Consider the following 27,768-nt stretch of genomic DNA (forward strand, 5'->3'; position numbering starts at 1 on the left):
AAGGAAGATGCCTTCTGATTTCGTCTTTCCTCTTCCTACTTTTCAAACTACGTTAGGAGAAAAAGAACGGGTTTTGCTTCTTGGGGTTGCTCCACTTATTGGGCAACTGAGGCACAACCACAGCAGAGCTGTTTTCCTACAGGTTTTCTGTTTCAAGAAGTCTTATTCCCCTCCCTGGAGAAGGGTGATGTGCTGGATAGAGAGGACACTAACGAACAGGAAAGATTAATTGATGCCAGTGGTTGGAAAGGCAGTTACCAAGATGCATATGGTGTTTTCCTTGAAGCAAGGGCCAGATGTGGGTGTTCCTGTGTGTAGATCGCTTTTGCAGCTCAGCGTTTGGTTAAATGCGGGGCAACACTTGAGTTTCTCTCCAAGTGACATCGTACTGGACAACAGCATCTACACCAAGCCTCCTTGGGGACAGACATGATCACCAACCTGGTGTGAGCTGAACTCGCCTTCCACGTGCGCCCTGACTGTGATGATGGCACCTGATTTTCCAAATCAGGTGTGTCCTTGAAACCCTCTTTGAGCCAAGGGACCACAAGGCCAAAGGACTAAAGCAGCCGCATTGCAGCTTGGTATTTGATGGCGGCTTCTCAGGTTCTAGTAACGGCTGCTGGAGCATTGTTTTGTAACCCAGCAGAGAGCCTGACACCCTGCGGTGCCCCAGCGCCCTGGGGGTGTGAAGCCTCTGTTTTGGGGATCAGGAAACCTCCCATGGCAAGTCTCGCTGAGCTGAAATGACGCTGCAGAGCCTGCAAAACTCTATTGGAGTGCTTTGCTGCTAAGCTGGAGGTGCTTCTGATAGCTCGAGCCAGCCTGTCCTCTCAGCTGTTAGTTACCAGGTATGTCTCTGGATGCATGGGAATCATGGAATTGCCCAGGTTGGAAGGGACCTTTCAGATCATCGAGTCCAACCGTCAACCTAACGCTGACAAAAACCATCACTAAACCATATCGCTAAGCACCACGTCTGCCCGGCTTTTAAATACCTCCAGGGATGATGATTCCACCACTTCAAGGAGCGTTTCGCGTGGTAACTGTGACTCCTACAGGTATCAAAACCTGTAGACCAAACGGTCCATTTATTCTTAATACGGGAAGTCTGCTTACTCTCCTTCAAAGCCTGCTGTGCTTCCCTCCACGGGGGAGGGCCCTACTCGTCTCACGTCTCCGGTGAGCAGTCTCTCCAGCACCGTTCCTACAGGCACGGCTTCTCGGTCCGGCTCTTCTCTTCCCGCCTGGGAAGCCAGGCCAACGTAGGTATCCAGCGTCTGACCATCAATGTTGGGATCGATGGAGCAGAAGGCGGCCTTCAGATCATCTGCCTTCACCTCTCTGTTCAAAAACAACCGGGTCACTGCTGTGTTGTGGTTTGTGAAAGGAACGCTTACTTCTTTGTGCCCCAGTGAGAATCCACGCTGCTCGAAATGCGGAGCGGAGATGACTTTCAATATTGTTATCTCTGGCTCCACTAGTATCCCTTTGTTTAGTAAATACGTGTGCAAGAAAGACTGCCAAGTACTAAATTGGAAACTGAGCAGAAGTTAGGGAATGTGAGAAGACCTCAATTTTGCTCTGTCTTGCGCTGTGATATCCTTTGTCACAGAACTAACTTGCTAATTCAGTGTCCGCGTTGGACAGAACTTTGTGGGCATCTCCCCACCTTCAGTGATGTTCTCCGTGCTCGGTGCCCGGCACGAGACTTTTTTTTCCCTGTGCAGTAACTGCCTCTTGTTTTGAGGTGGAATTATTTCTTTAAATCTGCAGTTGTCGGTCCTGTTTGCTCTTCCCCCTCCTCAGAACCAGCCTCTGAGGATACGCAGGATTTTGCTGCTGGTTTTGGGAAGCTGAGGAGTGTTGAGACATGAGACTTCGGGTACCGAAGGGGATCACTGGTACAACCGATCTTCTCCACTCGCTGCCTGCTGCATCCAGGCCCTTTGGGTGGGGAAGTGATGCTGTGCAGAGTTTTGTAGAGCAGGGCTCAGCCAGATTTTGGTTTTACTGCAATATTCACAGCTGGGGCGCTCTGTAGCGCAGTGGGGGGGCCTGTCCCGGCCGTGCACTCCCGCGTCCGCAGCGGGGTTCCCTCTGCCTGCGCCGCCCTGATCTACTGTCCCCATGGACCCCTTCCCCTCCAGACTTACGTTAAATCTCCCAGCTTGTTCTTCAGCTGCCTCAGGTATTCCTGCTTCTCCCGGACGTACTGGCTCCTGAGCTTTGCGATGAAAGGTGCCGCGTTCCCTTCCTCATCCTGCAAGAAATTACAGGCGCGTTAGCACTGAGCGTGTGTTCCGGTTCCCATAGGAGGTACCCCCCCAGTGTGTGTTAAAATAACTCAGCTCCCCTAGAAATGGCATTTCCCTGTGAAAAGTGGAAATAAAGAGGGGAAAAAAATACGGCAAAACCCCTATGACGGAAAAGGCACAAGATTGTGTTGCCGTTGTCTGCAGACGGCCTTCGGATGTTAGAGCTTGTGGCGGGCACAGCAACTTTGTTAGTCTGGTAAACCTCGTTAGTCTGACAAAACTGATTTAAGCCCTCAATTAGGCTTAATCTGAATCGAAAGGAAAACGTATGTAACATCAGCTTACTTCTTTGAATAAGGATATGTAGTTGATGAGGTCTTCAGTGCCGTCCAGCCTGTACCTGCTCGCGTCGACGAGTTCTTGGATTGACTCTTTCCTTTTCAGGGGAAAAGCTTCTCTCACAGCCGTGCTGTATGGAGACAGGCGATGCGGGCAGATGTGCGTATGCCGTTACAGTACGGGCACTTAACATCTTAGGCTACTAGAGCGTGCGTGTATTTCGTGAGCCAGATCTTCAAAAATTCATTGCTTTCCTAGGAAGCGTGTTTTGGAGAAGCACACGCACCTTCAGACACCAAAACAAGGGCAGAGCTTTCAGCAGAGCTTAGGACTCGGGTGAGCGTTGGCTGCTGAGCCACGTGGGAAACTCTGAATGCAATCGTGGCTGGTAGCCCACGTTGGTTCCCAGCCAAGTGCTGGAAGTGGCTGGTGCTTCTCTTCCGTGCCGTGGCCCAAAGAAATGCTGTATTTATAGAGTTGCGCTTAAAGCGGCCCGGCTGCTTGATTGACTGGGAGAAGACTGACCGAGGTTGCACCTGTAGCAAAATTCACAGAAATGCTTTGTGAGCTGTCACAGGAGCTCACGGGAGCTGTGTGGAGGGTCCTGTGTGTCGTTCCCCCCCCACCACCAGGGAGCAGGGCAGGGTGCGGAGGCTGCCAGCCTGTCCCCGAGCATGTGTGAAGCAGCCCATGCCTGCTCTCGGGCTCCCCAGCACTGCTGAAAACCTGCAGCACTGACATTATTCTAAACCTCATACAGTGGTTAACAAGTTTAGACTCGCTACAGCTGTCCACATGGGAATTTAAAGGAAAGAAAAGCCTCTTCCCCTGGCTGCGCTGGCAGATAAGCAAAGAGGCTTATCCCAACACCCGACATGTGCCAGCTGTGGGCAGAGCCCGGTGGGCAGCAGTCGGCCTCTTGCCTGAACTGCTGGCTGGTCAGGGATCCACTGTTCGAGCTGTCGCGGGCAGCCAGCTCCTTTTGCAGGTGAGAAATCAGCTGATTCTGGCCGCGGTAGTGCTCTTCATCTACCTGTGGAGCAGGGAAGGTTCACGGGTCAGTAACTGCCCCATCTGTCCCTTGGACAACCTTCAAGAGGGAGGCAAAACTGCAAAAGGACTGTGCTCCCTTCTAAAGCAACTTTAACCTGAGCAGCTTTTAGGGATTTACAAACAATTAAGCAAGCAACACGGTGGCTGTTCACAGCGGCTTCTTGTTGAACAACTTGCTGCAGAGCAGTTTTTGTGCTGCCACGTGCAGGAGCTGAGGGCAGACGGTGAGAACGGCTGCGGTGATGTGTCGGGGTCTGCACGGAGGCCCACCCCAACACATCGGGGATGGCTGTCAAACCCTCGGGTGCAGACGCACACCCTGCGTCTCCCAGAACAGCAGTGGCTTCCCCGCCTGGATGGTTGGACTTAGTCCCCAGACACTTTCCCATTCCAAGCAAGACGTCAGTGGGGCGAGTATAAGGGGGCCTGGGGGGGAGCTACATGTCTTTGTTTTGCAGGAGATGGAACGACGTGGCGATGTAGCTGATGTTCTGCAGCTCTGACATGGTGCCGGGGAGCAGGGAACGAGGCTGCCAGGGCCTGCTGCAGGGCAGAGACTGTGTCCCGATCTTCACGAACTGCACAGGGACAGATCATGAGTCGGGAAAGACCTACTGAGAGAGTGAGGTGTGTGTGTTGGAGCAGGGCCAGAGGAGGCCCCGGAGATGCTGGGAGGGCTGGAGCCCCTCTGCTGGGAGGACAGGCTGAGAGAGCTGGGGGGGTTCAGCCTGGAGAAGAGAAGGCTCCGGGGAGACCTTGGAGCCCCTTCCAGTCCCTAAAGGGGCTCCAGGAAAGCTGGGGAGGGACTCTGGATCAGGGAGGGGAGACACAGGATGAGGGGGAGCGGGTTTAAACTGCAAGAGGGGAGATTTAGGTGAGATATTGGGAAGAAATTGTTTGCTGTGAGGGTGGTGAGCCCCTGGCCCAGGTTGCCCAGAGAAGCTGTGGCTGCCCCATCCCTGGAGGGGTTCAAGGCCAGGCTGGACGGGGCTTGGAGCAACCTGGGCTGGTGGGAGGTGTCCCTGCCCAGGGCAGGGGGGTGGAATGAGATGATCTTTAAGGTCCTTCCAACCCAAACCATTCTATGGTTTTATGTAAGAATGGCAAATAGAAGCGTCTCGTCAGAGAGACCACATACGATGTGACCAAACTGTTTGGGAGAAATGGGATCTTCTAGAAGCTCTGTTGGGAGCAGTAAGAGCGTGCCATGTCTCGCAGACAAGATTCCCTTCTCTAGTGTCAGTGTTTACTGTTATTCTCATGAGAAGGTGCAGCTTCCCGGGGGAGGATGGGAGGTGAAGCTGCTCTGCAGAGGAACGCTTGGCTTGCCTGCAGCCTGTCACACCAGGGGTGTGCGGGCAGAGGCGCGGCATTGAGTTGTGGGCTGCCTACCTTCCCGGTGAGTACGTCATAGAATGAGCTCAGGACGTGGTTCGATCGACAGAGCCGCATGTTCTCATAGAGGGTGTAAGACCATTCCATGGCAGCGGCATCTCCATACTTCTTCTGGAGGTAGCTGAGAAAGAACTCGGGAAGACTGCATCGCTCCCCCGTCTGCGGATAACAAGTGAGCAACTCCCATCAGCAGCAGAACTACATCAAATCTGCCCATTTGATTCTAGCTGTTTGTGTACAGATGTCTGTCTTTCGGGGATCTCGCACAGTGCTAGTGCTGGCTGGAGTCTTTTATTAGAGCATTCAAAATGTTTCTCCCAGCTTTGTTCTCTAAATGTGGGTAAGTTTACAATGAAGCTCTTCTATTGCCGAGACCACTGATCAAGTCTCTCTTCTCCTACCTATTTTTGTAAAATCTCTTGGAACTTGCTGCCGGCGAGGCACTACCCTTCTGTCGCATTTAGCTGAGCTTGGCTCGTGGGTTGAGAAATGGAAGCAGTTACTGGAGGAAAGCGGAGCCAGGCAGTGGCTGCAGCAACCCTCTTTGCCCAGGAAACCAAGCTGTACGTACAGACAGCTGCCATAGAAAACATTAAGCCATTTCGGGCTGATCTCGGAGATGTTTCTGGGCTTCTAGCCCAAGAGAAGAAATCTGTAAAGCGACTCTGCCTCTCTTGAGGTTGCTCTCCTATGGCTGAGGCAGAGTAATGGGGCTTGCCCAGCATCTGGGGACATGGTAGCATACTTGTCCCTAACATAGGAAGAATTAAACAGCGGCTTTTATTCTCTTGGATTGTCTTGTATCATCCCAGACAGACAACCCATAACGTCTGCCTTGGCAGATGACACACACCTCACCCCTCTGGCCTCCAGCTGTCACTCCCAACCCATTTCGGACAAAGAAGGGGAAATTCTTTAGGATTTATGTAACAAAACCAAAGCATTTCTATATTTATCCATTTATCAATATAAACTGGTTTTTTGCCCCCGATCCTCATTTTTCCTGCAGTGACACCCGTTCCTCTCTCGCACAGGCACAAACACTGTGGAGCTTAACAACGGGTTGACAAGGGTTAACATCAACCCAGCACTAAAACCCTGGCCTTGCTTTTGGCTGCACAGATGTCACCAAGGTTTCTACCACCAAAGAACAGACGCTGCGGGTTCTGATGGCCTGCCGGTCTACAGAGCACCGTTGCACGCCGGGATAGCAGCAGGCGTGTAGCGAAGGTCTACAGGGTTTAGCTCAGGGTAACCGCAGCGGTTCCTCCCTGGTCACGCTGTCTTGGGGAGGAGTCTTCGTTGACAGCTCAGATGCTCTTGCAACGCTGGACCACTGCAGTTTACAGCCCTGGGCATCAAAGTGAGGGGTGCTGACTCCCGGTTTCCTGAACGCCTCTGGATTCACAGTGGTCGGGGGGCATCAGCTGCTCCGTGAACACCCAGGGGTCCCGGGAGCAGGAGCTGCAGGAGAAGCCTCTTCTTCGGCCTCGGATGGAGCTACTCCAGTTCTCCACGTGACACTGTCCCAATTCCTGAGTCAGACCCCTGGGGAGCCCTGCCAGGTGCAGGGTTACTGCCAGTTTGTTCTTACAGTGTTTCGTGCAGCTCAATCCAGATGAAACACTTGGCAGGACGCGGGCGAGACCCTGGCTTCCCAAGCTGGACTGACTGTCATAGCAAATGCTGTTTGTGGAGAAGGAAAATGGGACAAACCTGCTGTTCTAGTGCAATTTTCTCCTTCCAGACATCCTTTAGGGTGTTGACCACGTCCTTCTTAGTCAGCTTTTTGTTCTTGACTTCACCTTCATGGCGCAGGTACACAGGAACCTTGTCACCTTTGCCCTAAGTAATGGAAAAGAAACAGATATAGGTAAGGCATTCGCCTCACTGGCAGTGGTGCAGCGCCAAGGCCTTGTTGTCAGCATCTAAAGCCATTAAACTGGGTCATTTGTGTGGGTCTCGTTCCCAGTACTATAAAATACATCTGTGAGCATCTCCACAGTGTGTCTCAAGTGCTCCAGGGTGGACAAAATGGGACTGTGTGAGAGGTTATGGCCAGCAAAAATAGAAGAGGAAAGATATTCCTTGGAAATATCTTCCAGCAATAGCAGGGACACCCGTTCAAGTTTCTGGAAAGGCTGAGGAAGAGATGTTAAAGGACCAAAGAAAGGCTACTCTGTCCCTGAGAAAACCTTTGGATACAACTATGCTTGGTATGATGTGAAGAATCCTTGCAATGTTTCCTCGTCCCTGTATCCTTTCCTGGTTCCCCCCACCACGTGCTGGGGTGCGGCGTGATGGGACGGCGCCAGTCGAATTAACTTCCTGATGCCACGCAGAGGAGTCATCCCCTGCTCCGCGGTCATGCTACTTACTCTTGGTCATGCTAGTGCTTTGTCTGAGTTCGTCTCATCAGCAGAGAACTAACCTGGGGAAAAACAAATACTGCTCTGCTGAATACTTGCCCGTGGCTGCAGGCAGTGCCGGGGGGTAGGGACGGGGGAGAAGGACACGGTTTATCAGCAGCAGGAAGCTGGTCATTCGCCTCAGCCGTACGGTGCAGCATTAGAGGGCTCCAGCCGCGATTCCCGTGGCACCATTGTAAAGTGTGGCTGCTCCGGCCCCGTCTCCACTGCGCTCGCTCGCGGTTTCAGCTTTTCTATTGCACCTGAGTTTTCCTAGCTTTAAAGTTGCCGGTGGTTACTAACGGGAAGGGGTGAATATTGACGGCACCAGCCATGAAAGTGATTCTCCCACCTTCCTAATGGGTATTTATTACCAGTTAATCTCAGTGGAAACAAGCAGGGCAGAAAGCTTGCGCGTACCCATCCAGGGAAGACATTTATCTCTCTCAGCGCTCCTGTTCCTATTTCTTCCAGGAGCACATCCACTAGCTCCTCGCTGGTCTTCCCCTCAGCCAGGCAGTCCCACCGCTCAGCTCCACCAGGAATCACCTCTGCAATGGCAAAAAAAGAGACGGAGCTGCTGGAAGAGGAGAATGCAGCCACACGTACTGGTGTTGTGTGAATCCCACAAGGCGCCTCATGATACAGATCTAATTTGTCTCCTAAGATGTCTAAGGCAAAATGGAATACCCCCCAAGGTCCTCCCTCTGCCTAAAAGTCCAGGAGAAAACGGGGTGCCGCAGGTGAGAGATGCGGCGTAGCAAAGCGTTTAAAGATGAGCTGCCTTAAGCAAACCGCTACTGAATACGTTTGGCACCTGAACACTTTGCCCAGTTTGGCCGGGGTGTGCGGTTCTGCTGCACTCGCTGGAGCTGGGCGCAGAAGTTGTCTCGCTCTTGCGCAGTCTCTCTGTGGATTTCCAGCAGTGTTTCGTATTCCTTACGGAGTTGATCAAAACCTTCCCGCAGAGCCTTCATCTAAAGGGTACAGGAAGGAGGATTGTAACAAACCAACCGGAGAAACACATTTTCTGTTGCTGTCAGGCAGCTCAGGTGAGCAGTCAGTGTAGTAGCCCCATAGACTTATGGGGCAGGGACAGCCCCACAAGCTGGGTTGGATGACCTCGGAGTTCCAGTAGGCTAAAGCCATTTAACGCTACTGGAAAAGGCAAAAGCCCAACCGTACAGATAAGCATAAGTAGCTCAGTGGTAGTTTGTTAGCTGTGGTTCAGACGAAAGTGTGTGATGTATGTGAGGTGAACCTAGTTCGTTTGTTTTATATATGCGATGATCTCGGACAGTGGCTCTCAAGCTGTAATCTGTGGGCTCTTGGTGGTCTGCGGGCCATGATTGCTTTTATGGTTAACTGAGTTAACTCCATTAAAGCTGATATTTGTGCTGGTATACTGATTTTGAGTGTGCTGAGAGTCTGAGATTCCAATAGATAAGGAGCTTCTGGGGCAGTGGCTTTTCATATATTTCACATACAAGGAAGAAAGAAATGCCCTTACATGAGCTCTAGGTTTACTGAGTCCCTATCCCAGCCTGACTACTGAAGCATCACGTTACGTTTGTATTTATGTAAATGAGGAGCTTAAGCTCACCTCCTGAAGTACGTCAGAGTATTTTTTCTCCAGTGATTCAAAATCTCTCCTGGGCACAACATCTCCGTAGTCCGCCATCATTGCGTTCAGCTTCACCTGGGCTTTTGTGAGGTCCTGCCGAGCTACCTTTAATGCCAAAGTTAACTTCACCGCATCTTCGCCCTTGACGTCTTTAAACAACAGCCATCGATGAAAGCTCATGACAGCAAAATTGCAGTTTTCTAAATCCTCTATTAAGGTTTTAGACCACATAACCCTACGGAGCATCAGCAAGAGCTGAATTGGGTGTAGACTGTGTTATTAGTAAAGAACTACAAGCCCAGGAGTGCACTGCAGTGTTCACATCCCCAGCCACCATCTCGCCGCCTCTCCCGTGCACACGTACGTATGCAAAGGCTTGGGCTTGGTTTTGATTAACAGAAGGGATTGCAGGCGGGGAGAGCCTTAGGCGGGTTGCAAAGGCTACAGCCAGCGAGGAAGAAGCAGTAGCACAACGGGCGCCTGCAACCTGACTGTGGATCAACAGAGATCAGGTACTGAAAGGGTCCCTGCCACCACGAGTAACTGCTGTGCCAGGTATTTGTGACACCTGAATTTCAGCAGTTTTGCCCATCCTTGTGGACAGGCACCAACCTGGCAGCAGTGGCTGGGTAAGAGACACAGACCGTTGGCACTGGAGTCTAAAACCATAAGGAACATTTGCACTGGGGAGCTCCTGCCTTCAGTTGACCTGTTGTGCTAAGCAAGAGCACACAAGAATGCAGCAATGACGTAGCGAATCAGATCAAACTAGTAGGTACCTCCCTGCCTATTCCCTTTCCTCTCCATTTATGGCCTTTTGGCCCATGAATTTGTCTCACTTCTTTCAAGAATCAAAGCATATCCATCCCTGGAGGTATTTAAAAGACGGGTAGACATAGTGCTTAGAGATATGGTTTAGTTTTTGTCAGCATTGGGTTGATGGTTGGACTTGATGATCTGAAAGGTCCCTTCCAACCTGGGCAATTCTATGAAGGTATTTCAGAGATACTCTGAATTTTTTCCTGCAATGCCGCACCCAGGTGCATGCATTTGGGTGTCTGCGCAGGACAGGTTCTCACAGAGACCCCCCTCTCTCTACCTTGGGCTTGGCGCCGCGTCATCTCCAGCCGTTCATTGTGCATATCATTCAGTTTTGCTAGAAGCAGTTTGCGGGCACCGTGCTCATTGAGATAGCGAGCGTACTCCTCAGTGACGCTTGTCTGCAGGTGCTCCACCTGCAGGAAAGAGGGGCTCAAACTGATGAGGAGCATCAGTGGGAACTCTTGGTCTGGTTTGGTGGGTCTAGAGCAGAAAGTAAGGAGAAAGAGTGGGATAACAGAAGCAAAATGTGGAAAAACTGGAGGAGGAGAAGTGGGCAAGAGAGGACAGCGTAGAAAAGGATGGACTGGATGGAAATATGACAGAAGAGTTCAAATGCCGATACAGTGTGCGAAAGCGTGCTCCATCTGAGTGTTCAGCCTTCTAGAGAGTGAATTATAAACATTTCATCATCCGAGTAACACCATTTCTCTGTTGTAAGCTCATCTCTAGAAAACCTTCCAGCAACTTCTGTCCCTGTTGCTGGTCACATGGGAGACAAAAGCTGCTACTTCTACCAATTTACTCCACTGGAACTGGTGACAGAAATGTATCTTGGATGGAAACATGGGATTGTGCTGTATTTTTCATTATTTTTTTTTGGGGTGCAATTTTTAATTTTAATCGCATTTTAAATGAGTTGCAAACTGTCAGAAATCTGGGATTATGTGTAAAACTAGAGCTTATTGCCGCGATGTGCGTTTCGTTACATGGTCACATCCTGACACCTGCCTGATGTGCTGGAGAGGGAATGAATCAGCATGGTTTTCACTTGTTGCTCAGAAGACGACTGGCGCCTTGGGGGACTCTGACTGTTCCGATTCTGATGAGAATTCTGTTAGTCTCATAAAAATGCAAGCCCTCAGTAGGAATGCCTGTGTCCCTACACCACCACAGCCACAACCGTGCTGCCACCACCAGGCAAGTCAGCAGCTTGGATGGATCTTTCCAAGAAATTTTTGAATAACTAACTGTGCCCTAGTTAGAATATTTGAATGCTGCCTCAAAAAATGGATTTCTGGTTTGAGCCGAATTATTTTTCTCAACTTCTCTTACCCACAGTGCAAAACTTAAATAGCCCATACTGGAATTTGGATTCTGGGCTCTATTCTTAGGTACGGCAAGTAAAACTTTGCGTAAATTCTTGGTTGCTCCTTTCAGAGAAGGTTCTCTATGAGGCACGGAGGCCTGTGAATAGCAGCCAGTGGAACTGGCTAGTTCTAGGACTGCAAATGGAAGAAATATTTATGAGCATTTTGATCTTGCTAGTGAAACTGAAACCTCTAAGGTTTGCCAAGTGCGAGCTAGATGAATAAGGAGCCTACATAGTCTGTCCAGAAACATGTTCTTCACCTTTATCACTTAAACCTAGTACTTAAATTAGGGGGTGAAAGCAAGTTCAGGTGGAGTTCTTCATGCTGTTGTTATCACACCTCTGACTACAGCAGAATTGCTGTGTGATAAGGACAATTTATTTCTTCCTCCTGCTCATTTTTCACCAGGAGGATGGTACAACCCCGGAACAGGCTGCCCAGGCAGGTGGAGGATCGCTATCCTGGGTGGATCTCAAACCTCAAGCCAGACAAGCTCATGGCTGATCTGATATAACGCAGACGATAGTTCCGCTTCATGTGGGCGGCTGGGCTGGAGACTCTAGATGTTCCAACTAACACTTCTTTGATACTTCCTGAATTAGCTACAGTAGCTATCAGGGCCCCAAGAACCTTAATTGTCCTGATCGGACTCAGCTGGACCCTCTACGCATGCACCGTCTGCCCACAGCTGAGAAGCTCTCTTTAAACTCAGGCCAAGGCTTTTGGGCTTTGTTGATTTATGTTGTAGGTGTATCTGCCTCCAGTCCTGCCTCTGGACCTTAACTGGACCTTGGACTCTTCTCCTGGATAGGCCCCGTTGGACGTCCCTTGCAGTTTTGTCCCCAGTCCTGACTCTGGCCCTGTCTCCCGCTGCTCCTGAGTGCTTGCTTCCTCCCCCCACCCATGGATGGACCCTGAGCTTAACTCCTCATCTAGAACTGCTGAGGATGGCTGCTACCAGCACCTTGTGAGACCACGCCCTGGCCGGTGGGGCTCTGACTGTCCTGCAGTCACCCTCAGCTCCTTCCTCATGTGCCAGCCTTGCTCTTGTTGCTCCCCAACAGCAGTATCATTCCAGCCTGAAGTAGCTGAAACTGTTCCAGAACTGTATAAAGCGGTAATTTTAATTGGAAAGACTTAACTAATCTGTATAGATACCAAAGTGACTCCACGAGCAGTAAGACGAATGAGACAGATTTAAAGATGATAAGGGTACGATGTTGTAAAAGAGGCTATGTTCTTTTATATTTAAAAATTTAGTATCAGAAGTGGCCTTCCAGTCCCTAAAGGGGGCCTATAGGAAGGATGGGGAAGGGACTCTTTATCAGGGAATGTTATAATAGGACATGGGGTAACGGCCTCAAACTGGAAGAGGGGAGATTTAGATTGGATATTGGGAAGAAATTGTTTGCTGTGAGGGTGGTGAGCCCCTGGCCCAGGTTGCCCAGAGAAGCTGTGGCTGCCCCATCCGTGGAGGGGTTCAAGGCCAGGCTGGACGGGGCTTGGAGCAACCTGGGCTGGTGGGAGGTGTCCCTGCCCAGGGCAGGGGGTGGCACTGGGTGGGCTTTAAGGTCCTTTCCAACCCGAACCATCCCGTGATTTCCTCCCCCCCGTCAAGTGTGACTGTGCAAAAGCCAGACAGGACGGGAGATACAAGTGAAGGCTTCTGGCAGGGCAGCCTGTCCCAAGGGAACAGGGTATTCTCTGGAGCTGGCCAAGATCCAGCATCGCTACCGTGCCAGATGTTCAGTGCTGGCTCCAGAACTTCTGCTGGCACCGAAGGATGAGAGCCTGGCAGGTAAGAGATCAGAGGTATGAAATGCATCCAGCTGAAGCTGGGAAGCATTTGTCTCACCATTGTCTAATTTACCTGAGCCTGAAGAGAACTCTTTTCTTCCTTCATGTCGTCAATGAACTTTAACAAACGTTGTTTCTCTTGTTTTAACATATGTATCTCATCTTTCTCCTTTTCCTGCAGTGCCAGTATCCGCTGGGTGCACTCATCAGACACGGTCGTGACCATAGCCTTCAGGGGCTCTAGGGCACGAATTGTCTTCTTCTGATGAGCTAAAGAAAGCAGAGGTGAGTTCTCACAACGGGCTGAATGTTACTCAGGGGGGCTGTTGGGTATTCAACCCCAAATCAGTGCTGGGGGAAGCGGGACTGAACGTGGAGCTCTTACTGCTCGGCCCGGTGAGTGTCGAAGGACTGGGAGCGGTATCTTTGGGGATTATATCCCACTGTTTATCCAGCTGTGCATACGGACGTCCCAGGGATTGTTACAGAAGGACTTCTGATTTCAGCTCATGCCATGGTTTTGAAAACAAAGGATGAGCAGTATTTTATTTTGTTTTCTTGAGTACTTAAGGTTTTGATAAGATATAATGAGTGCTGTTGCCCTGTTTCAGTGTGTGGGAAGGTGTCACCATTTAAGCACAGGCAGCATATGGGGCTAAAGACAGCTGGTAATTAGCAATATATACCCTTTTCTGTGAAGGCACACGAACTTCGATCTGCTTTCTTGTCTCCAAACGCATGGTCTCGTGCAACCTTTTGTATACAAATTTGTTGTTTACCCACTCTCCCCGCTTTTAGGTACGCCTTGACCCCTCTTCTTTTGCCTTTCTCTTCAGTACGCCTAGTACAGAACTCAAGTGCTCTTCTTGGCTTTCTCTGCTCTAACATGTGCTTTTCGCTCTCAGCTGTTTCCCCCTTGACTTGAAAACATTTCTTAAAGTTATTTACCTGAGGAACACAGCGACAGTGCTTGCCTTGGGTCCCACATCCCAGTTACAGAGTAGAATTTGGCCTGATATCGCCTCCTTGGTGTGGAGGCTTGTTTTTGTGACTAGATGGAATTCCACCAGGAGAATAAAATGATCGAGGACAGGATATGGTGTGATTCAAAGGCAGCTGTGAGCCAAGCTCATTTTGTTTGTGAGTAACTGCGTTATTCACCAATCCAAAATGTTCACTCCCTCTCCTGAACAGAAGGATAGAAACGCTGGTGGGTGCTGCATAATATGACTTGGAGGGGTTTTTCCTCCCCAATAAAACCTGGTGTTACTATTTATGTACAAATACCATGCAACAGACTTTGCATTTTAAAAGTTAAAACGCATACATAAAGCTAAGAACAGGAACTACTTTTCTTATTATACTTGGGTGTGAATTTCCTTCCCACGCTGTAACTGTACCAAAGGTTTTGCAAAACTCTTTCACTATGACTCTTGTATTGGGACAAGAGATGGCAAAAATTAGCACACTAGCACAGGGATTCTGCCGCTGTGCTGTTTTGTTGCTCAGTGTGACCTTGTTAAAACTTCAGCAAACTTGTTTTGAGGCGCAGTTTCAGTGTTTCACAACTGCCTCCTGACCACAAGCAAATCCCTTTAAATTAAGTGCAATGGTATTTTTAATTGTAGCTGCCTAGTATGTCAGAAGTTAGAGTACAACTTGTTGGCTGCCAAAGCGATTATTTTGTAGTGTGGACACTGGCCAGTGCCATCTGGGAACATTAGCTATCTGATGACCTCTCCAAACCCTCCCCATGCCAAGAAAGGACAGGCACTCTCCCACTTGGAAAGCGTTCAGGCTGGGGTACAGCTCACTGCACGCACAGAATTGCTGGAAGGACCCAGAAGCCTTAGCACCACAACGCAGGGAATGTGAAGGCCCTGTGGACATAGCAACCTGAGTATTAATTTTATCAAGAAGTGCATTCTTCAGCTTTGGAGTCCTCAGCACAGGAAGGGCGTGGACCTGTTGGAGCCGGTCTAGAGGAGGCCCTGGAGATGCTGGGAGGGCTGGAGCCCCTCTGCTGTGAGGACAGGTTGAGAGAGCTGGGGGCGTTCAGCCTGGAGAAGAGAAGGCTCCGGGGAGACCTTCCAGCCCCTGCCAGTCCCTAAAGGGGCTCCAGGAAAGCTGGGGAGGGACTCTGGAGCAGGGAGGGGAGCCATGGGACGAGGGGGAATGGGTTTAAACTGCAAGGGAGATTGAGATGAGATCTGAGGCAGAAATTGTTTGCTGTGAGGGTGGTGAGCCCCTGGCCCAGGTTGCCCAGAGAAGCTGTGGCTGCCCCATCCCTGGAGGGGTTCAAGGCCAGGCTGGACGGGGCTTGGAGCAACCTGGGCTGGTGGGAGGTGTCCCTGCCCAGGGCAGGGGGTGGAATGAGATGATCTTTAAGGTCCTTCTAACCCAAACCATTCTGTGATTCTATGGATTCAGCTGTGGATAACATCACCATGAAGACCTACTCTGTCATTCGGCTTTGTCTTGGAGGAGCTCCCAGCAACATAACCTTTATCGCGGATCAAGGTAACGACTGTAGAGATTTGGTGGCTTTCCCCTCCATGGTGCTGCTTTCCAAATTCTGCTCAGTACCCTCACGTTTCTGTGGATTTACTCCAGAAACACCACCATAAAGCCTCAGTGTTGGCTCAGCACAACCTTAACACCCAAAGGAGCTACAGCTCCTCGCTCCGCGTGCTCAGCCAGGCACGTGCGAGCTACTTCAAATGTCCTGCTGCCCCAACGATGCAGCTAAATACACAGCGTAAGCAGTATACAGTTTTAGGACAACATCTAATAATACTTGTATTATTTCTATTTTTTAAACCAGATTATTCTGACTGAACTGGGATCACGTTGTAATGCTAGCTGATTTAAGGGGAGAACCCGCCCCGGCAGCGGGTGCCGTGGTGAGCACCTTAAATATCATAAAGGCGAAGCTAGTACAGGATATATGACTAGGGCAGAAAAACCACTGTAAGACAAAGCTGCTAACTCAGACTACAAAGATAATAACCAGTTGGCTGAGAAATACAACGCTGTGGTGTGAAGGCGGTTTAGTTTCAGTTTCAAACGGAACTGAAGTGCTACAGCTGTGTGTTTGTTAGGTGGAGGGGTGAGACATCTCTCTAAGCAAGCTGTTCCATTTAGCAGCTCCAAAACTGCACCTTAAGACTCCAAGCGCTGCAGGGAGAGACTAGGAGGGCTCTCCTAACATCAGAATTTCAGAACGGCCACCTCTCGCAGATTTTAAAGAAGTTGGTTTTGTTCAGCACAGTCAGACATAATTTAAGAATAGAGATAAATAATTAGGAGTGTAGTTCTACAAATCAGTAAATCTCCTTCCTTTTCTCTTTCTTTTGTACTCTTTCTGCTCTCAGAGGCTTGCTTTTGTCTCTTCCCTAGCACAGACGCTTTCTGGAGCAATTCAACTCACTAACCCAACAGGAAACTTTGCAGCTCTTGGTCTTTCTTTTTCCTGCCGAGTGAGTTGGCTCAGCTGGTAGAGGTGTGCAGCGAGTGGCTGGTGCAGTCTAAGCACTGGGAGTGCAGCCGCAGGACTGGGGACGTGGGACCTCCTTGTTTTGGTGGCCATGAGCGGCTGGATTAGATCACTGCTTCCCCGGGCAGGCCGGAAAGCTGACGTCTGTGCTAGGCAGGGGGAAGGAGGCCTGGAAATTCCTTACTGATAACCCCATCCCATACCCTTGGCTAAAAGGGGACGGAAGTCATGCAGGCCTCAGCAAGGTAAAATCTGTAAATAGGAAAATGAGTCCTCAATATACAGAAAGGTGGGAGGATCCCAATCCCAATTTAAAAAAAAAATAAAAAAAAATATCCATTTGTTATATTCTTAGAGCTTCAAGTACATTTGCTACCGTGGCATATTGGTTCACTGGCATTCCGCTGATTTCCAAAAATAAAGCTATCATAAAAGATATGTCTTGTTGGGTCTCCAGAAGCTTCAAAGAAAAGAAGGGGAATATCACACCCAAGGAATATGTAGAAGTCAGTAAATAAAGGCTTAAAAAAACCCAAAAGCTTCAGAAAGCAGTACAATATTAGCTACAGCACGGACACCAGTAATCTCTCTGGGACCTGAAGCAAAGTCTACTAAAGAGTTATGGAAGGAAACTGATTTAAAAAAAAAAAATAGTTTTACATAGTGATTAAAATTGACTTATTCACCTGGTTGAAGGATAGTGTGCAAGGAAACTTTTTTTTTTTTTAATAATGAGAGACCGTGATTAGGTAGTCCAAGTAACAGGTACTGGGATACACAATATATATCTTCTAAGAGATGGTTTTAGTGGAAGGCTGTTGACATTTGATAGCTGCTCAGCACCCAGCGTGAAACGAGCTCCCGGTTACAGTCTATTTCTAGCCCTCTGTGATTGTTTACAAAGTCCTGGTATCACTGTGGCATCTGAACGCCAAGCAAAGTTTAAAACACACTGCAAATGGCCAGGGAACAGCCAGTTCGGTTCTCTGCCCTGCCTTGCTTCAGGAGTAATTCAAGCTTCAAGTTAGCAGTTCAAGTGCATCCAAAAATATCAGTACGATACACTCCACTATAAACATAGTTGTCCAGAAAAACCTGAACTGCGTATGTGATGAAGGTTTAAAAAAAAATAATCTAAAAATCTTCTATCTACATCTAAAAATCTAAAATAGAATTGGAAAAAAGGCCTCCAACAACTTCATCTTATGTATGAAGGAAATAGAGATAAGGGACCAGAAAGATGGTTTTATCAGTTGACGTCTGTTCAGGCTGTTCATCCTCTGTATGTGCCCAACATAACTAAGCTCTGTAAGAACGTGTCTCCGTTAGCGGTTTTTCCCCACAGGTCAAAGCCCAAGAGCTTACCCAAGGTGACTTCATATTCATTCTTTATAGCGGACAGCAAGGGCTTGTAGGTCTTGAAGTTGTCTATGAAGAATTCAAAGATCTCTCTGTAGGGCTGAGAGAAGATAGAGAGCTGGAGAAAACATTCAGTGGCACATTTTTCAGAATTCAGAGACAGCCGCTTTGTCGAACACAAATGGCACGTAATGGCAGTGAGAATAAGTATAAAAAGACTGCTACCACATTTTATCTTGTCTCTCTACCTTTGGCTCGCCATCCCAAATACCTCAGGAGTTCTCTCCCCTATTGATAGCCACCACAGCATGACGGAGAGCAAACAAAGATTCTAGCGGCTCCAAAATATGCTACTGTTGGGACGGAGCTGACGAGAACTCACGGACGTAACAATAGGGATGTTAAAGATGTGTAACAAGATCGTATTGCTGCTCTTGTTGCCTATTTTGTTAAGTTAAAGGGCAAGCTCTGTGGAGCAGAGAAAGTCTCTCTGCAGAATTCCTCCTCAGCAGAATAAAAACTTGTTCAGAGAGGACAGTTAAATTCCCATGGTGTGTCTGGGCCACGGGAAGACTTCACGAGCAATAAGGAATGTTCTCACTATTAAATACAATTAAATGTGCCATGTAATACAGTAAAAATATTTTCAAAGCAGAAACACATTTACGAAACCTCTGTCTTCTCTTGCCATTAGTTACTCTTTGTTTCTCTTCAGTCACTTCCATCTACCACTTTCTTTCCCCATCACTACAGGATTCCTTTGGGAATGGGAATTTGAATTAATTTGTGCAGAGAAAATCAAACCCAAAATTCCCATGGTCTGCTCCAATTGCAGGATATTATGAAAATGGGAGTACCCACTTCTACTCTATCTGTGCTTTAAATTAGTGGTGGTTATCAATGTCTCCATGAGGTGCGTCCTCGAACGCTCACAACAAACCCCCCAGGAACAGACCCATTAGAAACTAAAAATTTTGGGGATCCCAATTAAGCTCAGACAAGAGCTAGATGCCCCTTCTTGTCGCATGCAGAAACCTAACTTCAGAAATTAGAAGTTCTGCAGTGAAAATTTGGGGACCTACACACTTGCTGCTCTATGGGTTTCCACAGGAATCTTCCGTCTAGTGACTAAATTCTGTTTCGCGTCCCTTTTAGATTACCATATCTTTTTGAAGACTAGGGCTTTGATTTGAAAACAGAAGGAGTTATAGAAGATGTGGAGTTCGCAAGAAGATGTGAACAACCCAACAACATGTAAACCCAACAGGCAAACAACAACCCAGCATACAAATGCATTGCTTTCCGTGCAAGTTCTGCTAACGTGAGCTGCAAACCCGCTTATCCAATACTGCCCACAGGTGCCTGCTCTTCTCATCCCCTTTTTCCTTTGGATGGCCAATTTAAGTAATCCATCTCAGCAGGTAGTTTTGAGTCAAGGGAACCTTGTATCAGACCTGTAACTTCAGTTCTTGAGAGTTGTTTTTAGTCAGATCAAGAGACCGCAGCTCTTTCCTTAAGTAGGACTCCAGTTCCTCCAAGTATCGTGGCTTTGGAACGGTGAGAAGGGCCTGTTTATTGCTGCAGAGACACGGGAAAAGAATGGATGCGTGGACTTATGTGTGTCTCATACATAAGAATGAACTCATAATAAATCAGCTCAAGGATCTTGTTTTTCTTCCTACTGTCCATTGCTTCACAGCAGGATTTTTTTTTTTTTTACTGGACTACATATATATTCTGTCAAAGCATACAACAGGTGATTTAAAATTCCTCAATGGAGCACGAATCTATTCAAGACATCCTGCTATTACTGCTCGTCAGTTTAAGAACTTCCTAATGCTTTTTGGCATAAAAAGGCAGGCAAATGGGTTCTCTGTGGCAGAAAAGAATACACACTAATTCTCTCATTTGAAATAGGCCAAGGAAAACAGCCATTTTGAAAGGAGAACTGACAACATACTACATCTCCTGAGGTTCTAGGTTCCTCTGGAGTTTCTAGCCCAAATGTCTCTTTGCTGGATGTTATCGTGCATATTTCATATTAAAACAAGCTAAAATTAAAACTAAAAAGTGCAGCTATCCTTATTATATCATCCACAACTGTGTCCTACAGTCTGTTAGAGCCCTGAGTTGCACCAACAGGCTCTGCAACCTCTTCCCCGACCCCTGGGAGTTTGGGTGCCTGTGGCTCAAGGGGAGGTGGGACCCCACAGAGTGACAGCAAGGCAACCAGGGACAGTGATCTGCCCAGCAGGGCACAATGCCACAGGACTTGAACAAGAATAGCAGAGTGGGTCCCTTCATGGTAGCCAGGGTCATCCATAGGATGAGAGGAAACGGCCTCAAGTTACACCAGGGGAGGTTTAGATTGGATACTAGGAAAAATTTATTCACCAAAAGGGTTATCAAACACTGGAACAGGCTGCCCAGGGAAGTGGTGGAATCGCCATCCCTGGAGGTATTTAAAAGACATGTAGACGTGGTGCTGAGGGACACAGGTTAGTGGAGGGTTTGGGAGTGTTAGATTGATGGTTGGACTCCATGATCTGAAAGGTCCCTTCCAACCTAGATGATTCTACGGTTCTATAGTTTGGTGATGGTCAGGCAAGTCCATGGTGATGGACGAGGTCTGATGCCAAGCTGGGATTTCAAGTCAGCGGGCCAGGGGCAGTGAGGTACAAGATAGACCTGGCTACACCATAGCTCCAGCAAGAACCGAAGGTGAGCAAGCCTGAGTGAAGGCTTCTCACATCTTTCTCACACAGCGCCTTCCAGCACCTGATCCCAGGTTACCCAGCTGTGCCTTATCAGAAACAGTCTTGAGACCAGGCACCCAAACACAGAATCACAGAATGGTGGGGTTGGAAGGGACCTCTGGAGATCACCCAGTCCAGCCCCCTGCCAGAGCAGGGTCACCCACAGCAGGTGGCACAGGAACGCGTCCAGGCGGGGTTGGAATGTCTCCAGAGATGGAGACTCCACCACCTCTCTGGGCAGCCTGTGCCAGGGCTCTGCCACCCTCACAGGAAAGAAGTTCCTCCTCATGTTGAGGTGGAACTTCCTGTGCTCAAGTTTGTGCCTGTTATCCCTTGTCCTGTTGCTGGGTGACACCTAGGAGTGGAGAAGAGCTTGCAGAGCCTGTTGGTGCACTCTGACAGGATCCTGTATGATGTTGGTCAATGAATCATTAAAAACATTACCATTTTATGGTAATGTTTATACTAAGCATGACTTCCTGTTACATAAATACTTGACATCTCCTATAGAGCTACCAGTCAGAACCAACAATGTCTTCTCTGTTGTGCTGAACTCTTCTGGGGTAACCCAGCATTATTGGTCTCACTAACACTGGAAGAGGTTCCGCTCTGTAAGGTCTAAGTTTTCAAAACCTGCTTCCAGCAATCCTGGTGACTTAACCAGTAGTACAGGCTGAGCTTACCTAGACCGTCTCTCCTCTGGGGCGCAGCAGGGTTTGTGATTCCCTAGGATGGTCTGCTCGGATCCAAATGCCGGCCACGTGGACCAGTGGCCTCGAGCAGAAAACTGAAAAGATTGAAAGGAAAAAAAAAATAAATCCCTTTGCTGTATCTGAGCACTACAAACTCACAACAAAGAGCCCAAATCCAGACTCAATACAGCAAAAGAGAACGGCCATACCCTGAAACTCTTCTCAGCCAGGACTGACCACACCTAAAAACCAAGTAAACATTTTTTGTTCTTTGAGGAAGTCATCTTCCCAGACCAGTACCATTTGTTAAACACCTCTGACCAATCTCCTGTTCGTGCTGCCTAGATCCCACGATTGTGAGAAAGCACTCACATCTTTGGGTGCAAAATGGTTTCTTGGTCTACACTGGGACCACTGGAAAATAAAGCATTGCACAAACAAATCAGAATTTGGCAGTAATCCAGATGAAAGACAAAGTGACAGCTTTGGCTTGGGTCTTGTTTCCAATAGGGAGCTTTGCGCTGGGGTGTGTCCCGCAGTGAGGGCACACTGAGCAAGGTGGTGACGCAGGTAGGTGATGAGTTTCAAATGCAGGTTGGTGACCCTACACCAAACACCTGGCTTTGGATCGGTGTAGAACGTAATGAAGAGAGGGTCTGAGGGACAGGAAAAAAAAGGACGTGATAAATGAATTTTCCTTCAGAAACTGCAAGCTCTTCTGAAAGCAAAATCTTGTTGTTCGTTTTAAGAGTCTGATCATTTCTATCTTGGAACTTTCGCAGTGTTTCTTAGGGGGAGGGAAAAAGCCAGCTACGCTGGAGCGCTCTACTTTATCTTCATTATTACAACCAAATAATTAGTATACGATTGTCCAATACAAATCCCTCCCTATTAATCATGGGCAAACAGGAGGGTTTGACTTTTAAAACCCAAACTTCAGACTGACCAAGCCCTGAAACAGTTAAATATAAAGCCTCAGCAGTTTAAATGCCCTAATTTCAGTGCAAGGAGCAGGAAAATTACATTGGAGAAAGAGTAAGATTCGAGTTTATTGAGAGTCAAAAATCTTTTGTACAATGAGGAAAGAGCTTACAGAATATCTCAGCTCTAGGGACAAAATAATACTTTAAGTTCCTGTGCTAATGTAGCAGAGAGCTTGTCAGAGAAGTGGCACATTCCTGAAATATAACCAAAATGCTAATGAGAAAAAGGCCAAAAATAAGTAACGCATGACTTTAATAGATTTTCACCTCCCATTAGTTTGTTGCTGTACAGGTTGCTGAAATTTATTTTCTCATAATTTGGATATAGATTTCTCCCATGCTTATTTATTTTATTTACTAAGACTGATAAATACTAGGGAGCAGATGCTCCTGTAGGATGCTCTTATCCTCTGATTAAACAGCATGCGGTTGTGTGGTTTCTTTTTTTTTTTTTTTCTTAACTATATGGGTCAAATTCTGGCTTCAGTATTTGGCGTGTATGTTCACTCAAAAAGTTGCAGCCAAGAACAACATTTACATTCCTCTCCTCTTTCCTCCACCCTTAAAAATGCAGTAATTAATTCACAAAGCTGCCATCTGAATCTGAAATTCAAGAGTGAGCAGCAACATATAGATTTTCTCTCTGTAGGTATTAGAGAAAAATTAAAAAGACTAGAACTTGCTTGACTTCCTAATAGTTTGGGATGGTCCCTGGGCTTCCAGCAAGATTCAAAGTTGACCAAGTTAGCTAAAGTTTGGATGTTTCACTGGAATTATTCAACTCACCGGAGCCTTCTGTTTCTTGGACAGGATGTATTTCAGACTGTTGATACGTGTTTGGCAATCTGGAGTCCCAGAGGAAGAGTCAGGAGCGGTCCTGTGCAATGACAAGAAAGTAAGTTTTCAAAATATACAGAATTAACGAAATATACAGTGGAGGTGGAGAGCCTGGCTCATATATCTCTAAGGTAAACAGCCAATTACGAAGTGCCTGATGGATGAAAATATGCAATAGGATAACGTGCAGGGAGGGACCGATGGAAACATTCGTGGTAGAGCTCAACTCCGGGATTCGCTGTTTGATAACTGGCGCAACAGTTGGTACCTTCCTCACTGTCCCAACAACAGCAACCGGGCTGAACCCTGCGGCTGGGCGAGCCTGGCCACGCTGGTCTTCTGAAGAGGAGAGATTTGAAACAGCGTTGGAAAACCTGTCACCCCTGGGTCAAGAACTGGCATCTGGGTCCCAAAAGTGCCTGCAAAGCCAGGTTCCTGGGGTGGCAGCCATGCCATGGCACAGATGGCCTGACAGCCAGTAGAACCAGCAAACCACGGAACAAATATAACCGCCAACTTTCTTTCCTAGACTAGAAACTGGCACGTAGAGCTGAAAGGCCTTTTAAGAAGTAACCATGTGTATTTTAGGGAAAATCAGGCTGGCCGTGACCTGGGGAAGCAATCCAGAGCCCATGGTGAATTTGCAGACGCTGCACTGGCACAACGTGACCACATGCTCCACTTGATATCCGAGCATCGGCTTCAATGGCCAGCGCGGTGTCACCTCGGGTGGCAGGTAGCTGTTAGACCTTCGGCAGGTCTAACTCTCCAGCCACCCGGTGGAGGCGTGCACAGGGTGAGCTGGACTAGCTTTCAGAGGAGGCCACCAAGGGCCGGCACAGCCTTGGGGTGGGAGATGATCATATCTGGTGGGCTGTTGGATCTCCCCCAACCCCAGTGTATAAAACAGCAGCCTCAAGCTGCTGCTCTGTGAGATGTGGTCACAGCTCAGCAGTACTGAAAGGGAAGGTCCTGTTTCTCCCCCACCACAACAGGCTCCTGATGGCTGCGTAGCTCTACTGTATGCTGGACAACTCTCTGACCTGTCTGCTAATTCAAGGAAAAACCTGCAGTTACTCAGTTTAGGCTGACTGAAAACATAACGTGCGAGTTAACATAGCCGGAGAGGCTGTGGAGTCTCCGCCTCCGGAGATATTCCAAACCCGCCTGGACGCGTTCCTGTGCAACCTGCTCTGGGTGAGCCTGCTTTGGCAGGGGGTTGAACTAGATGATCTCCAAAGGTCCCATTCTGTGATTCAGCCCTCAGCAGGGGAGCGATTCTGCAGCTGGCAGTGAGGATGGAGACGGAAACCCTGAGCAGTTGGGTCAGGTCACCCAAGGAACCACACCTTTGGGTGAGATTCCCTGAGACATCATGAGCTGATCTAGCAGCTTACTGCTCTTGAAAAGCCAAACCCTCTCCTCCTCCCAGCCGCATCCTCCCACTGTTTACCTCCTGCTGCTGCCACTACTCATCAGACCTTTTTATAAGCTCCTTTAAGGCATCACCTCAGCAGAAAATGAACCCAGCGTCATCTTTTGATTTTGCTCAGTGATCAGCACAATGACATAGACAAGAGAAGATTGTATCTGGTGCAACATGCTTTCATGGCACGGTTCCACTGGCAGGACAAAGGAAGCTGGGGAAGCTTGTGCTGTGCACCTGGCTACAGGGAGGGACGGAAAAGCAACGGCAACTGGGAGCCACGCCTGAGAAGCTCAGACTGCGCTGGCCAGGGACACCCCAGGAGCAAGGAGCGGGATGAAGTGGCCTACGCTCAGAATTGCAGAGTGTTTGGAAAGTCTCCAATATATAACAGACCATTACATACATAGTGACTCGTGTTTTAGAATCCAAAGGGCACTTTTCATGCATTTAAATAAAATAAGGTTCCCAGCTATCCAGAAATGCTTCTTCTTTTCTGCAGCTAAACTTGCAACCAGTTTGATACTTAAAGTACTGAGCACTCTCTGCTTCCATTTGCTTTCATAAAGGCTGAGTGCACTCACCCCCCAAGAGCATATGTCTCTTTTTTTTCTTGCAGGACCAGATCTTAAGATAATGTCAGTCTTTACAGCTCCATCAGTCAGCACACTGCCAGCCACGGCAGCTTTTCACACACCTGACAAGAGCAGGGTCTCCAACTACAAGATCCCACGTTTGGAAATTGAAAGGTGCCTGTTCCCAGGTAACCACATTAAATGGAAAAAAAAGAAGAAAGAAGTGCCTGCAACTTTTCCCACAAGCAAAAGTGATTGTTACTTGGGCTGTGGTACAGACAGCCTGGATTTGGAACCGGTGGCTTTTTCAGCACTGTGAAAGCAAGCGAAATTGAAGAAAGGACAATTTGCTTTTTGGAAGAAAGGTACTTCCCAGGAGTGCAAAACACACAACTTGAATATAATCAAAGTTGCTTTTACTATATGTCAATTTTCTTGAATGGATGTAGACATTACTGTCCATAATGGAGCTCTCCATATCTCCACGCAATAGCATCCTTTTAGACTACTTGCATCATACAACTCCGAGATCTGAAGATAAAAACCTTTCTGTGGGTATAAATTGGGTCTTCACTGTGCCGGAGGGAGGCTCAAGACATACGGAGAAAAGTAGGCTTGGCCACAAACTCTCCAGAATTTTCTTTTGAGGCAGCCCAGGGACATGTCAGTGTCTTCAATGGGCCTTAATTACCCCAACCAGCCCCAGCTGAGACCCTCACCTGTGCACCCTCTGCCAGTTGGTCCAGGAGCTCCACTTAAGCCCAGGCCTGGGCCTTCACACCCTGCCTCAGTTACTTTGTAGTTGTAATTATCTTCAGCCCTCTCTCTGGATGTGTCTTGGGCCTATGCTGGAGCCTTGTCTCCAGTCCTGTCTCTGAGCTGCTCGCTCTGGACCCAACCCATCACTTGTCCTTGTCTAGGACTGGAGGTAAGTGCTGCTGGGCAGGGCCTGGCCTGTGCTGCAGCCACCTTCGGCAGCCATCTCACCCTCCTTGGGGAGCAGCTCCATGCTCTCAGAAGGCAGGTAAAGGCCTGTGTGCTAGAAGGAACCATCACAGACTGGTGGGGGTTGGAAGGGAACTTCAGAGATCATCTAGTCCAACCCCCTGGCAGAGCAGGGTCACCCAGAGCAGGTTGGACAGGAATCCATGTGGATTTTGAAAGTCTCCAGAGACGGAGACTCCACACCCTTTCTGGGCAGCCTGTGCCAGGGCTCTGCCACACTCACAGGAAAGAAGTTTTTCCCCATGTTGAAATAGAACTTCCTGTGTTCCAGTTTGTGCCTGTTGCCAGGCACCACTGGAAAGAGTCTGGCCCCATCCCCTTGCCACCCACCCTTTAGATATTGATAAGCATTGATGAGATCCCCTCTCAGTCTGCTCTTCTCCAGGCTGAACAGCCCCAGGGCTTTCAGCCTTTTCTCATAACAGAGGTGCTCCAGGCCCCTGAGCATCTTTGTAGCCTTCTGCTGGACTCTCTCCAGTAGTTCCCTGTCTTTCATGAACTGGGGACACCAGCACTAGACACAGTACTCTAGATGTGGCCTCACCAGGGCAGAGCAGAGGGGGAGGATGACCTCCCTTGACCTGCTGGCCATGCTCTTTTTAATGCACCCCAGAAGACCATTGGCCTTCTTGGCCACAAGGACACATTCCTGCCTCATGGTCACCAGGTCTCTCTCCACAGAGCTGCTCTCTAGCAGGTCAACCCCCAACCTGTACCAATGCAGGAGGTTATTCCTTCTGAGGCACAGCATCCTACACTTGCCCTTGTTGAATTTCATTGAGTTCCTCTCTGCACAACGCTCTGGCCTGTCCAGGTCTCTCTGTATGGCGGCACAGCCTTCCGGTGTGTCAGCCACTCCTCCCAGTTTTGTGTCATCATTGAACTTGCTGAGGGTGCGCTCTGTTTACTTCGAGGAAAGGAGAAGAAAGGAGACCCCTCTGCTTTTATACCTGAACTATTCGGACTAACTGTAACGAGGTACCGATGGCAGATGCAGATCCTTTGATAAAGGAATGGTATGGAAAACAACTAGTAAGGAGAGGCACAGCTTTCCAAACTATAAACTAACCCTAAACAGCAAAACAGCAAAACAAATACCACAGGAATCACTCAGCACGTCCCTTGCTCCGCTGTGAGGGAGTGTGGCCCTTGCTACAGGAACACTGTGTCCCGATGTCCCAAGAGTAGTCCTTGAAAGCCTTCCGCACAGTTTATTGAGGCCTCCAGCCAGGCTGGGGGTGCTGACCCGTTTCCCGCCGCCCCTGCTCGGGCCCGACGCCGGCTCGGGGCGGGCTGATGGCGCCCGCGGCCTTCCAGCCCGTGCGGGCGGCAGGGACGGGGAGGCACCGCAGCCTCGCGGGAAGGGACGGGTGGCGGGTATCCCCCGATATAGGACGCTGGTGACGCCGGTATCCCCTGCCCGCCCTCCATCCCTCCGGCCCGGCCCGGCCCTTACCCGCCGGGCGGAGCGCGCCGCGCCGCCATGGCCCGTGCTGTTTACACCCGTCGCCATGGAGACGCTCCCCCCTATCCCCCTCAGGACCCCCTCGCGTGCCGCTATAGCTGCCCCAGC

The 27,768-nt window shown here is 48.9% G+C and overlaps 1 protein-coding gene and 1 long non-coding RNA gene across 3 annotated transcripts; one reads left to right on the forward strand and one right to left on the reverse strand.

Annotated features, from left to right (window-relative positions):
* Positions 1 to 27,708, reverse strand: TSNAXIP1 (translin associated factor X interacting protein 1). The gene is given in 17 exon segments (XM_074583415.1): positions 1 to 1,344; positions 2,157 to 2,263; positions 2,604 to 2,727; positions 3,521 to 3,630; positions 5,043 to 5,204; positions 6,762 to 6,890; positions 7,874 to 8,004; positions 8,271 to 8,430; positions 9,057 to 9,226; positions 10,177 to 10,312; positions 13,140 to 13,336; positions 17,928 to 18,021; positions 19,376 to 19,499; positions 21,361 to 21,464; positions 23,139 to 23,229; positions 27,652 to 27,687; positions 27,689 to 27,708. Coding segments are annotated over 17 exon segments (2,124 nt in total). The 3' UTR covers positions 1 to 1,115.
* LOC141742035 (uncharacterized) lies at positions 12,018 to 25,651 on the forward strand. Of its 2 annotated transcripts, XR_012586577.1 has the most exons (5): positions 12,018 to 13,067; positions 13,248 to 13,351; positions 15,497 to 15,586; positions 23,163 to 23,247; positions 25,235 to 25,651. It is a non-coding gene; the product is annotated as an uncharacterized LOC141742035 (long non-coding RNA). The 2 variants fall into 2 exon arrangements; XR_012586576.1 differs by lacking the exons at positions 23,163 to 23,247; positions 25,235 to 25,651 and adding an exon at positions 19,077 to 19,974 and having other exon boundaries at positions 12,906 to 13,067.
* Positions 27,709 to 27,768: the final 60 nt, after the last annotated feature.

Source organism: Larus michahellis, chromosome 4, assembly GCF_964199755.1.
Source record: "Larus michahellis chromosome 4, bLarMic1.1, whole genome shotgun sequence".
NCBI classification, from domain to species: Eukaryota; Metazoa; Chordata; class Aves; order Charadriiformes; family Laridae; genus Larus; species Larus michahellis.